The following is a 14396-nucleotide window of genomic DNA, read 5'->3' as shown; positions in this document are numbered from 1 at the left end:
CCATCGCTTAGCACACTTGGCCCGGACAAGACCTGATTACATCCCTAAGCTCCGATTGTAGGCTGCACAATGCCTACCATGTCATTTTGCAATTTTTGACACGGCGTGTAAGTCTTAGGTGACGAAGCCATAAATGTTTGCTCAAAAAAAGTTTGCAACAAAAAAAAAATTTTGCACTCAAAAATAAATGTTTGTACTGAAAAATAAATGTTTGCACTGAAATAAAAATGTTTGCACTGAAAAATAAATGTTTGCATCGAAAAATAAATGTTTGCACTGAAATAAAAATGTTTGCACTGAAAAATAAATGTTTGCACTGAAAAATAAATGTTTGCACCGAAAAATAAATGTTTGCACTGAAATGAAAATGTTTGCACTGAAAAATAAATGTTTGCACTGAAAAATAAATGTTTGCACCGAAAAATAAATGTTTGCACTGAAAAATAAATGTCAGCCAAAAAAATGTTGAATTGCACTTGTGGGCCACCGTAGTCATCTTTATGTTGCAATTAAAATGCCTGTGTATTTCAAAACAATTGCAATTGTTGCGTTTCAACCGACGTTTGTTCGATCAATGGCGTCACTACAAGCTCGTTTGCGCTTAGCTGGAAACGTTTTGAAAACGACGTAACTTGAACAAAAACAACATTGTGACGTTATACAAAGGTCAAGGCCGGGGGTGTGCGGCACTCCCGTACTCTACCCCAGTGTATGGAGTACTTCCTGCAAAATTGGTACAGCTCTCTGCGACCCCTTCCGGGGTCGCGACCCCCAGTTTGGGAAGCCCTGCTCTACAGAGTACAACAACCGCAAATGATTGTCTCGTAGCATTGCGACATTTTGATTTCTCAAATAGAACACGATGTGATTGGACAACGTCACAATTGACATTGTCATTCGTTGTTTAAAAATTTAGAGGTTTGTAGCAGGGTTGCCAGGTGGCCTAAAAATCGGACAAAAAACGATAAATTGGCCTAATTTCACATGCTGTGTCCGACGCCTAAAAATCATTAGGACATTTTGTTTTTTGTCCCAATATGTCCGAATTTTGCTGACTGAATAACTTTTTGTCTCCTTCCTATTTTTTAAAGGTTGCAAACCTTTTTTTACGACAAAACGTGATTCAAAAGTGCAACTTGTTTTGGTTAGTACCTTGTTTATGACATTAAACACATAATTGTCTGCCAGTGAATGTTTGGCCATTGTTGTGTACAATGCAATTGTATTGTAACAAATGGTTATCTAAGGTGATATGAAGCAACAAGTTGACGAAACATTTTTAAACGTTGCGAAACCAATGATAAACGCTACAGCGACGTGCTGCAATTGTCAACTAAAGCTTATTTCAAACATATCGTTTTTTCGAACATGGGAAGTTTGTTGCGCTTTAAGTTTGGATTTCAGTTCTTGTGGTTGCACGCATAAGTGACGTCATATTTTACGTCTGCCACTTTGCATTTGTGTAACTCGGCGCTTATGAGTGTAGGGAACGTAAACGCACAAAAAAATGGAGTTGGCACCTCGCTATTGATACCTTGTTAGCAATTTTACGCTCTCGTTTTTTTTGTCCTAAAATGTCCGATTTTCAGACAAATACTGTCCGAATCCAGCCGACAGTACCTGGCAACCCTGGTTTGTAGCTGATTGGCCAGAAGGTTTTGCATCACTAAGCCCCACGTTTTTGAACTTTCTTAAACCGTATTAGAAACCATGCGACAACCTCATTTTTCAGCACAAAACGATCACGCTCGACTGAAACCCAAAAAACTGCTGCGAGTTATGCTCATGCACTGCAAACACATCTGTGACAATTTTCAAAGATAGCATAATAAACGGTCGGGTTATTTGTGCTGATAATGATTATAATCTATAATTAATAATTATTAATGACAACCCCAAATTAATAAACTGTTACTGCCAGACATAATGTATAACCGAGTATTGCTAGCAGTTTTATTACATACAATCGACGTTTCGACATCCTATACAACCCCAACTGTATCGGTTAAATATGTTAAACGGCAGAGCATTTGGCGATCTACCTGTCATATCTGGCGTTTATGTTTGTGTCATGTGTGGTTTTCGTATGTATGGCCCATACCACTGCACAACACAGATTTATCTTTCACGTTAATTTGTGTTATATAAACATGGCAGAAAGTAGATGTCGTAAGGATACGTGGGGGAATTTTTTTACTTGGCCGGAGAAAAACATAAGAAAATTTCTGACTGGGAAGTAGCCAACAGTAAGCAGTTGCTATAAAGCAAAGCGTATTGTAAAGAAAAAACGAATCCGGTTTAACCGAGGTTTACTGTATTTCAATACCTGTAATCACATATTGTTGAAGAGGCTACAAAACTACACCCAAGGACATATTACTCAATTATTTTATTCAATTTTCATAGGCAAAGTCCAACAGCAGGGTTCGAAGATCGGCAGTGGGTGGCCACGGAGCCAACATTGCCGCCTTTCATGCTGATTCGAGAATTACAACGCGCTACGCAAGGGTCACCGTCTCAATTCTTGTGGAAAACACATCGCCCACTGCAAATGTGATTTCAATGAAGATGCGACTCCCAAAGACTGCATTCATGTCGAATTTCTCCATGTAAGTTGTTCAGGAGTTTGGATGTCAAGTATTTGTATTTGGATGTTAAGTATTTGTATAACAACTAAAGCAAACATCATCACCTTAGTTCGTGGTTGAACCGAAAACAAAGAAATATTTCAAAGGTTTAAAACTCGTGGCGAGATTAATATAGGACGCCAGTGTGTTTTTTTCAAGGTGTTTTGGGGGAACGAAACGGTCCCCCAAATTTCTCCAGCGGTTTCCCAAAATTTGGACTTGCAACTACAACTACAGTTTTCGGTATTTAAATGAAACACTTGCGGTCTCTTAAAACTACTTAGCGGTCACCCAAACCAAACCTTAAAAAAAAACCTGTAGGACGCCATTGGTCATTTTTTATTCAAGTATTTGTATTACTATGTTTAGTAAAGTAAATGCGAAAATACAAATATTTGGCTGTTTACAACTTTTTTAATGTTCTTTAGGGAAATTGATGGCACTGTTTATGTCGGTGTAGTGAAGGAAAAAACCCTTGCAAAACAACAGTTTCAACGAGCTGTCCAACAGGTGAAAACGAAAACTTTATTGGTTTGGTCATCGTTCTAGTACAGTGGTTCTCAAACTTTTTCATATTTTTTTCAAAACGGCCCCTTTGCCATTATTTCGAGGGCTCACGGTCCTTAAGCATAAATGTGTATTTCATAAAACGAAAGTTGATTGCAGGATTTTAGCTAGTTGTGCAAAATTGCGCATAACAATCACCCAAAGACAGCATGTTACACCACAAACAGGACAAAAAACATTACGATTGTGCGCGAACAATCGCATTTTTGATAGTTGTCATTCCATAAAAGTCATTGTTTGGCAATGGAGACAATCGATTCTCAATTCTACTTTGATTTAAACTTATTTTGTGGCGTAAACTGACGCCAAATAAGATTATAGAATTATTTCAACCGCTTCGCGGTCACCCAAAAATTGCCTCACGGACCCCTAAGGGACCGCGGACCCCAGTTTGGGAACCGCTGTTCTAGTACATGATGAAAAAATAACCGAATAATATCTGTTTGATTCTTTGACTAAACATTTTCAAATTGGCCTAGTAATTTTCATAAAACCCCAATTTTCTATAGTCTTTGCGACCTTAATAATTGAGTAAAACTTCAAACAACAGTTTAGGTTTCATTGATTTGTACAATTTTCCTATGCAAGTGCATAATTTTCCAATGGTTGAAAACCACTGGCTTAAAACGTTAAATTTCCATCCAGTAGTTGTTTAGGGTCAATCGACCGGACTTCTATCCACAACGATTCGAGAAACTCAAACTTTCGATGTTTCCGTCAATATTGCTGGCGGCGAAACGGTCATGTTTCTGTTGGATTACGAGGAACTGCTAAAGCGCAAACTGGGAATTTACAGTCACGTGATCTATGCTGACCTCGGACAGGTATTTGAATTGCACCAAAATGTATTTTCTGGCTAAAATGTCGAATTCAGTGGTGACCTGCGGGTCGACATCCAAACTTGTTAGCCTAAAATTTTGGGTTGTTTGTTTATCTGAAAAGAAATCTGACAACATTTCTCGCTTTAGACAGTGGACGACTACCGCGTTGATGTGCTTATCACTGAGCCGACGGGGATAGTTGCAGTGGATGTAAATGTTCCGGATAAAAAGAAAGATACAGAGGCCAACCAATACGGAACATTTATTCGACGAAGTGCAACCCAAGCTTACATAACGTAAGACGTAGGAAAGTCCGTAAAAACACTTTATGTTTTGACTTAAAAACGCATTAAGCGCAAATGAGCATGAATTAAAATTTACTACGGAAAAACGGAAAATATTTTCCAAGTAACAGAATCAGTCAATGAAAAAATATGATACGAATATATTTCATATTTATTCATTGACTGATTTTGTCACATAGTTTTCAATTCTCAGTTATTTATCCTCATAAACGGTTAATGACCATGCAATCTGTTGGATTTTTCTTGTAAATTATTTACAAAATCTGAATCTGTTTCTGGATTCCTTATGCTAAACGAAAATATTGCCAAAATTTAGTCGGGAAATATTTTCGTTTGCACGATGAAAAACAGTATAATTGGCCAAGTAGCATTTTCTTGCATTAAAACTGTTTACAAACGTTTTTGTTTCTTTTTTTGCTTTTTGAGAGGAGGTTTTTTTTATAATGTCACCTGTAATTAACAGTAAAAGGTTCGTCATGTGGGTTAACTGATGGCCCCCAAGCAGGTTTTTTTTAAGGTTTGGTTTGGATGACCGTTAAGTAGTTTTAAGAGACCGCAAGTGTTTCATTTAAATACCAAAAAATAGCCATATTTGCTTAAACGAATTATTTATTAGTTAAATTAAATTTTGGGAAACCGCTGGAGAAATTTGGGGGACCGTTTCGGTAAAAAAACACCTTAAAAAAACACTGGCCCCAAGTAAGTATGTAAAACCAATAACAGCGTTAAAATACTTACCACGTATTTCGAAAAATAACAGTTAAATCTTGAAAAAAAATCTCAAAATTTCTCCGAGAGCGTTGCTTTCCCAAAAGATTTCCACCATAGCTGTTAACAAAATTAACAGAACTAACTGTGTCGCAGGTACACTCCCACAGTTGAGCAACAAGCAAGCCTAAATGGAGACAGCGTCATCACTGTCAATTATGACGTCACAAGGGAAAAAGCGGGAGGTCAACAGCTGGTCACCCGCGATGGCTACTTCATACATTGGTTTGCTCCCAGCAATCTACCAGTGATCCCCCAAAACGTGGTTTTTATTTTCGACAAAAGCGGCTCCATGGCTGGAAAACCCATCAGCCAAGCCAAAGAAGCATTGCGCAACATTTTAGATATTCTGACGCCTGAAGACAAGTTAGCATGACTATTTTTTGTCGTTTTAGCACTCTAGGATTGTGAAGTGGTTACCACATATAGGGCATAGGTCGCAAAAGTGGTTACCTACATTTTTCTGGATCAGAGTGTAGCTCAAATTTCTTGTTTCAGAGGACAAGAACGAATTTGGTTTATTTTGCCATTTCAAATAACAGTTTCTAAATGTACTTTTTGCAGGTTTAATATCATAACCTTTGCTACGAATGTGGACGTTTTGGCACCAGGCAAAATGCTGGATGTTAACATAGCTACCACCACCCTTGCTCAAGCTTATGTTTCTGCAATAAATGCGGGCGGTTGTAAGTAATAGTGCCAAATTATTTGGACTTAATGGCAAAATCAGCTTTGTTTGTATTTCATTGTATTCTATTCCAATTGCTCGAAATCGTAATTTTTTGTTTAGCTCCGTTGCCCATTTACCAACTACAGCTCACTTGTTGAAACCCATTTTTAGCAAACAAAAATAATTTAAACAACTTTTGACAAACTTTCTGCCCACATCGACAAGAAGCGACATATTTTTTGCATTTCCAGGGACTGCGTTTTACGATGCACTTTCAAGCGGAATTTCCTTGCTTGACTCCATCTCGCCACCTAGCGACGGAAGTGTCCATGCCAACACCATGATCGTTCTTACTGATGGCCTTCCTAATGCAGGTGTGAATTGGTGGACATGCTAAATGCCGATTGAGAGCAAAAAAGCGCAGTTTGTTGAATTGACAGTAAGACTGCTGGGTTATAACATTCGCCCACCGGTTGCTTTTTAAATATTTGAGTTTGCTCTTTTTCCCACCTAACGGCACTTAGCAAACTTGATTAGACAGTGAACACTTACTTGTCCAGCGCCGTAGAATTTTTCAATTTGTTTGTTGTTACAAAATATCTCTTGAACTAGCATTTCGGGCAAAGGCGTTTTAGTGTTTCGACATTTCGTTCTCGTTTTTAAACTTAAAGACAGAGGTTCCCAACCAGGAGCTTGCGAAACTTCCGGGGATTTGGGATGGTTACAAAGCGTTTGCAAGGCAAAAATGTTCAAGCAAGTTGCTGAAGTGAACTTACGGTAAACTGTACGTAGGGTGTCGTAGCCGTAATGGGATCCGGTTCTACCAAAACATCTGAAGAGTACTGCTTTAAACGCCTAACATTTAGACAAACAATCGCTCAGCACAACACAGCAACATGATGTCACCAATTCATTAAACAATACAACTTTCCGAACTTAGTATTAAATCAGTCGTTTTTACGTAAAAAATCAGTCGTACAATTGTTAATGCATGGGGTATGTGTTTAGGTTTAATTAGCAATCCCAGAGCCATCCATACAGCAATAACAAAGCGGTTGAATGGAAGGTATTCTTTGTTTGGCCTTGGCTTTGGAAGTGGAGTTGATCAAACCTTTCTAAAACGGTTGGCGGAGGCAAATAAGGGAACATCACGGTAAAATATTATCTCAGTTTGATTTGTTCTCACAAAAAATAAGCGAAGAATAACTTGGGTCCTGCAGTAATATTTATCAAGGTGAAATTGCCATAAAAAACGTGGACAAATGTGAAGTCGGCCTTGCATTCGAACCCAAAATAGCTAAAACGGAATAAACACATTCCATAAACATAGCTTACTTGCACAGATTTACTCACTTCATTTGCGAGTGTACAGTAAACGCTTAATCCGGACCAGATTAAACCCCCCAAAAAGTGTCCGGATTAGGCAAAATGGGTTGGACGAAGTCGTTACACACATTACATAGCATTTGTACCTCAAGTTTCATCCGAACTGGGCGAAGATTCGGATTAACCGAGGTTACCTTATTTTATTTGTGCTTTAGACGAATTTATGCACATTCTGACGCGGCACTCCAAGTCAAAGGATTTTATGACGAAGTCGCATCTCCTCTGCTTACAGAGATCTTTGTAGATTATAACGGCTGCAAAGTTGAGAAAGTCACCAAGTCTAAGTATGTAACACAAAAAAGTGTTTAAAATGGCAAAAAAATGTTTCGCAAAAGTAGAAATACTATTTTGTCTATCCACAATTTTTTATTGTTAGACAAGTGTTTGTTAATAATCAGTAGAACTTAATAAATACAAAAGATTTTTTGAAATTTTATTTAGGTTTGATCACTACTTTTCTGGATCCGAAGTTATAATTGGAGGCAAATTCGTTGATGGTGAAGATTGCAGATTTTCCAGTGAGTGCAATTGATCTTATGTTTTTTTTATGTTTGATAAAATTAGCCTATATAGCAGTGGTTCCCAACCTTTATCGACGAATTCCTTACTTAACAATTCAAAATATTTTCATTCCTCCGCAATACATATTTCATTCCTCCGCAATAGCAATACAAATCATTTAAAATTCGTTCCTTTATTACCTTCACAGGTTATATGCCTAGAACTGAGGTATCTATTTACAAACCACATGTACAATTTAAAGTAAATTCCTCCTCTCAAATTTTAAAATCACCCCAAAGGGATTTTTTTCCGTTGGGGAACCACGGGTATACAAAAACGTTCCGTTTTTGAATCAATTTTACAATGAACAGTTGGGTCTTACTTAGCAGAACTTTTAACTGCTTTAAAAACAATTTTTACTGTTCCTTGCCGTCATGTATTATCTATGTGGCAATTTTGAAATATTTTGGTATATTTTATTTTTAAATATTTTTGTAGGCTATATTAATATTTTAATTTTAAAGTTGTACCGAAAAATTTTAAAGTTGTATCTCAAAGTTGTAAATAAGAAACAAAATATTCGTTCTAGTCTTGTATTCGCTCTAAGGTTACCTTAATTTTTATGTTTTTATTCTGCAGTTTTTTTAAAAAGCAGCCAATGTACTTGAAAAAAGTCGATTTTGACATATTTGCTAATCAAAAGCTTTGTCCAGATTTTACTGGCAAAGTTGACGGTGATTCGGGTAACGGAACAGTTTCCATGCAAACGGAGGGCGGTGACTTAGAGCGCGGTTTCGCTGATGAGACTTACGATATGGAGAAGATATGGGCTTATCTTACAATTCAACATCTTTTGGATAAAAAGAAGTCGGGCACCAACGTAAGAAAATTATCATTAGGCCTTCGTAGACCGGCTGATTGAAAACTTTAATTACAAAATATTTTACTGCTTTCATAAAGATTTTCATGTAAACTTTCATGCATCCGTTTGAGTTGCATCGGAATTAAATTAAGTTACAAAATTTAAACCTTTTTTTTCTTAAAAACACAATATTTTGCGCAGAAACACGACAGTGAAATATTGAGTCTTTCACTAAAATACAATTTCGTTACCGAAGTGACGTCAATGGTTGTGACGCAACCGGGAGTCGGAACGTCATCAGATGACGATTCAACTGTAGAAGGACGTTTTTTCTTTCCACCTCCTGCCAGTTATTCAAATCATTTACTCGCATATGCAACAAGTACGTATACACAAGTTAATTTAGTAATGTTGTTAGATGTTCTAATTGTTACGGCAATGGTGTCCGTAATTAGATGGACATGGTTCCGAGCCTAACATCAACTTCCAAAGTAGGCTAGACATTTTTATTCTTATTTTAGGTGTTAGTAATTTTTTTGTCTTATTTACCCCCTTCTAAGATTTGTCCGCACGATTATTATTTTAAACTTAAGCGGCAAAAATTTCAGTAAAGTCGATATAAGTTTCTTGTCAGGGTCCTTATTGTTAAGTTAAGTCGTCAGTGTACACTGTACGCATATGACATTTAACACAATGTTAACCAAACGCTTTGCCTTTCCCAAAAAACGTTTGTAGTCAATTTTAGGCTTTGGGGTTTAAGTTCCCCTGGGGTATAATTTCTGAGTCTTGCTTATACGGAAATATTTAGCAAGTCGTCTTAATTTAGTATTAGACTTAATTTTATATTTCTGTGTATTTTCAAGAAAATGTGTTCAGTTGTTTGCATTGATTGATTGTAAAACAACTGTCTGATCTATTACTTAACACCGGTGGCATGGTCAGCGTAAAGATATGCATATAGTTATATAATTCCTCACTTTTGTACTTCACCAAGTTGTTTTTTACAGCAGTACCAAACTCATATTTTGGAGGTGGAGGAGGTAAGTAAACTTGAATACAATTCAAACCTGCACCAGGTTGAATTTCCAATTAATTTCTTTTTTCTTTCAGGAAGTTTTCGGAGGGCGTACTGTAAGTATAGTAGTATGTTTTTTTTACCTATTTCAAATGCGTAAGAATAAAGTTACTTTTGGCTAACAACTATTAAAATATAAACTTACAAACAAAAAATTGAAATGCAGCCATGGCTTAATAACCGACCATTTTAATTAACTTATTCCTCATCAACATAACCAGTCATGATCCCAAACACTACACTGCTTTGTTATGGAGGCATAAAGGATTAATAAAACATCACAATATTCTACTTCGATGACATATGTCCGGTCTGGTCTTTCCCCTTGTCCGAGGTATCCACTTTTTGTCTCATTTCACAATTTAATTTAATTTGTTTTCAGCGGCATCATACAGTGGACTTTCCTCCAGAAGTCTAAGTAAGTTACGTTTTGCTACGCCGTACGACATAGAACATACGTCTTTAAAATGTCGCTCGATCGTTTTGTTTGCAAATGATGCTAAAACATTTACAATTTTCTTTCTAAAAGTTCCGAATGTTGTTATTATTTTGAATTGGGTGTTTAAAATAAGTTTGTCAATATTTTGACAATAAAATAAGTAAAATTGTCATGAATTACGATAAAATTGTAGGGGGAAATTTTTTTTATGTTTTTATTTTATTTACAAATACTCTTTAACTCAAAAAATAAAAAAGGGTTAAACTTTGTTTGCACTTTCGAACAAATGATTTCTTTTACAATTTTTTGCCCGAAAATAAAGTGCAAAAATAGGTTCAAGTTAATTGCTGCTGTGAAAACTGCTAAATCTTGTTTATACACAAAAAACGGCTAATAGTTGGGAACGGTTTAGTACTATATTGACTTGGTGTTACTGGTGGTTTTACAATTTTTACCACGAATTTGATTTTTTGTTTAGGCTGCATGTATTAGGTCAGTGCGCATTTTCTGGTTACTGCAACTGTATATCTTTACTGCGAACAATTTAAACAATCGTACGAGGGTTACCCGGCAAATCCCGGAAATAAGTATATTGTATATTCAAAAGAAACCTTGTCACTGCGTACACTTGCAAGTTAAAAATGGTTTCTGAACTGAAACTTGTTACGACCCTAAACAAATCAAGTTTTTCCACACTTTAAGCGTTCTTAAATGAACGATATAAGAATTTGTGCATAGGCTAAACAATATCATCGTTTGTTTGTAAACGATATAAGAATTTGTGTATGAACGATATCTGTATTTGTTTGTAAACGATATTATTATTTGTTTTAGCCAATCTGCAGGACTTTGCTGACTCAGCAATTATTGTCATTGTAAATGCCTATGCTCCGTTGCGCCACTTATCAGAAATTCCCAAACCTGGCTACTGCGAGTTCTTACGTTAGCAGTTCCACCGGTTTCAAATACGTCACGTTCCACCCCGGGGTTCTTCGTGTTAATTTGATTTGTACAAGTAAACAAGAAAACCTGCACATGCCACGTGACTGAGGTGTAGGCTAACCCCAAAGGAAAAGGTTGAGCTGCTAACACCATAACTAACGACAGACGCACATTTAGCTAAATTTCGATAAGTGGCGCAAAGAGCTGAATTATTTATTTAGCTGCTGCAAAGAGGGTTAGGGTTATAAAGCATTTTTTGACATTATAACATTGACCCATTGTGTTTACAAAACATAAAAAACGCATGTTGTTTGCAGTCTTAATAATAGTGATATTAGTTGTTCAATAATATCAAGTATAAAAGCAGGTTGTGAGTTAACCTGGAGGCAACTAATGTGTTACCCTTTTTTAGTTCCAGGTCCGCTCCAAGCGAATTTCTTAAGTAAGTATTTTTTATACGAGTCACTATTACTACCATTAGTGGCCGAACCCTTACATAAACTTCGATCAACAATTTTCAGATCTTTAAGCACGGTGGTGCTCAAACTATTTCATTTTTTTTCAAAACGGCCTCTTTGCCATTATTTCGAGGGCTCGCAGTCGTTAAGACTAAATGTGTATTTCAGAAAAACGAAAGTTGATAGCAGGATTTTAGCTAGTTATGCAAAATTGCGCATAATAATGATCCAAAGACAGCTTGTGACATCACAGACAAGACAAAAAAGCATTACGATTGTCCGCGAACAATTGCATTTTTGATAGTTGTCAATCAATAAAGGCTATTGTTTAGCAAGGTAGAGCTACTAACACTGGAATCTGGCTGGCCCCTGGTTGAAATTTGTTCGATAGGTGGCGCAACGGAGCATATGCGTGTATGGTGCCATAAACCCAAATTGCTGAGTCAGCACCATAAACGCCTATGCTCCGTTGCGCCACCTATCGAACAAATTTCAACCAGGGGCCAGCCAGATTCCAGTGTTAGTAGCTCTACCGTTTAGCAATGGAGACAGTCGATTCTCAATTCTGCTTTGATTTAAACTTATTTAGTGGCACAAACTGACGCCAAAGGAGATTATAGAATTACTTCAACAGCTTCGCGGTTCCCCAAAATTGCCTCATGGACGCCTAAAGGACCGCGGACCCCAGTTTGAGAACCGCTGATTAAGCACTTCTGTCGCACCGCCGATACAGTCTCGTTTAGGTGTTTGGCTATTGAATTGCTACTAAAAGCCGCCACCGTCGTACGCCTTCTTGACAAATCTCTGAAATTGTTAATAGGGTTGCCACATCTGTGTGGATCAAATTCCGGGCGCTTTCAATGACAACCTTCTCGGAACCAACCTGATATCGCGTTTTATATAAACGTGTATTAAATGTTGCACAGACACAGTAAACGTAAACCACAACCTTATTCGCCAGACATGTCCGGGAAATTTTGGTAACCCTATGTTAATGACCATTTTAAAATGTTTAATATTGTAATGACGTTTGCGCTGACAAGGCCCAATTAATGCCCAACTTTGACATTACCATATACATAAACAGTCTTTAAGGGAACTGACTGGGTATACTGACATTCCCGCAAAAATATTGTTTCTTGACATTCCGCAAAAATCATTTTCAAAAAATGACTTGCAGCATGGAACTTTGTTTATGTTGCTGTTTAAAGATTGAAACCATCATCCGAATTACCAGAAGAAGCGATAACATACTTTTAAAGTTTGTTAGATCACACACACAACTACCTTTTCTTCGTACAGACATGTATTTTTCCAATTCTGCAACAACCACAGCAACGACAACCACTGCCATCACCACGACTACTACAGAAGTATCGAGTGCATTTTCAAGGGACCATGAAACCACCACTTCCGGTAAAACAACAAAAACAGATTTTCTTGATATTTTAGTGTAAGATCATTCGGCCAAATTCCTGCCCTATCTTCAAATTATTTGAAACATAGCTGCCTTTCATTTGTGACCACTGATGGGGCTGTTTACCGTCAAAGATACCTTTTTATCCAACCATCAACTTTTCCTCATTTGTTTTTAATGAAATTTTAGCTCTCAATGCATTATATAAACTGTGATTCTTCACCTACATAAGAAAATGATCAGTACACCAAAAACGATTAGAAACGGAAGCGGTTTAAACACATATAAACGAGTAATTTATTCATACTTTTTCATTAGTTTCAACATCTACGGATGCAGATATTTCGGTTAAATGTGGATTTTCTGTCGAAGTCGTGAACGAAACTGCGTTGATGTCACCGCTACATCCAGGTATCGAAATATGAAATCAAAAGATTCTATTCTATTTGAATAAGGATTTACAGAAAAAAACAATTCTGTAAAAAAATGGATTATACGCCACCGCTTGGCTATAATTTATCTTGGAGTGCAGTCATGTTCGAATTAAGGCCGTTTTATTTTCCTGTTTTTAACAAATAGTAGATGAAAATTATATACTCTGTGAAAAAAAACATGTAAAAGCCGCTGGTCGATTCTGTTTTGCCCGGGAAACTGTATGCTGGAATTTTGAATGATAAAAGTTCAACATTGAATTTCGCTTACAGGTTTGTATCCCCCCTTAAGTAATTGTCGGTGGAGCGTTACAAAAGGAAAGACGACAGGAAATAACACTGCACTGCAAATATCCTTTACCACGTGAGTGTTTGGTTTCATCTTGAAACCATAATATAATCCCGAAAACCATAACTTTGAATGTGGTTGAAGTGAGAGTGCATTCTTTTACAACTTTGGTGTTGTACTTATGCTTTTATACTGAAGACCTATAGGTCTGCATGTATACGTGCACATCAGTCTAAAGCAATTGTAGTCTCAATGTTGTTTGCAAAGTCAATATTTCGCGTAGACGCGTTTTGCTTTAGGCCAGCACATCTATCTTTTAGATTTATTACGAAATCCTCATTACGACCTAAAAAACTTAATTTTCTGAATTGGTTTAAAAGTATGTCAACCCAAAAACCATTTGTTATAAAACTACAAAAACACTTTTGCGTCACAGCTCGTGACGTTTACCAACGCTTTTAACAAAAAAACGATAATAACGTAACCGACCAAAGTTAATACAAAATTACTTGTTGTACAAGGCCCTTGTTGTATTTTGTTGTTGCTAATATCATGTACTTTGTTTGTTGCTAGTATCATAACCACTTATTCTATTATTAGAATGGATTTGGAAAATGATCCAACTTGCAGCCACGACAAAGTCTTAGTATATCCCGACTTCGACGAGGCACACCCAGACCCAAAATTTCAAACCTTTTGTGGCTATAACTCGACCTCGATCGTTGTGACAGCAAATGATCAACTGCTGGTAGTGTTTCAGTCCGATGACGTAGTACAAGGAAGGGGATTTACCGCCAAACTGAAAGTCGTGTGATCACAATATCTCTGTGCTTTGTAC

The 14396-nt window shown here is 36.9% G+C and overlaps 1 protein-coding gene across 1 annotated transcript; it reads left to right on the top strand.

Moving 5' to 3' along the window:
• Window positions 1-2011: 2011 nt before the first annotated feature.
• Window positions 2012-14372, top strand: LOC145212969 (inter alpha-trypsin inhibitor, heavy chain 4-like). The gene is made up of 17 exons (XM_080081215.1): window positions 2012-2062; window positions 2407-2609; window positions 3056-3137; window positions 3851-4018; window positions 4163-4311; window positions 5185-5454; window positions 5653-5774; window positions 6010-6132; window positions 6767-6911; window positions 7300-7428; window positions 7586-7662; window positions 8359-8525; window positions 8709-8889; window positions 12724-12837; window positions 13157-13249; window positions 13543-13633; window positions 14159-14372. The coding sequence occupies exons 1-17, from the start codon at window positions 2012-2014 to the stop codon at window positions 14370-14372; spliced, it is 2379 nt and encodes a 792-aa protein (XP_079937341.1).
• Window positions 14373-14396: the final 24 nt, after the last annotated feature.

The sequence above is a fragment of the Phallusia mammillata genome, chromosome 2, assembly GCF_965637545.1.
Source record: "Phallusia mammillata chromosome 2, kaPhaMamm4.hap1.1, whole genome shotgun sequence".
NCBI lineage: Eukaryota > Metazoa > Chordata > Ascidiacea > Phlebobranchia > Ascidiidae > Phallusia > Phallusia mammillata.
Note: the sequence above shows the minus strand (reverse complement) of the source record. Positions and strands in the feature narration are given on the sequence as shown.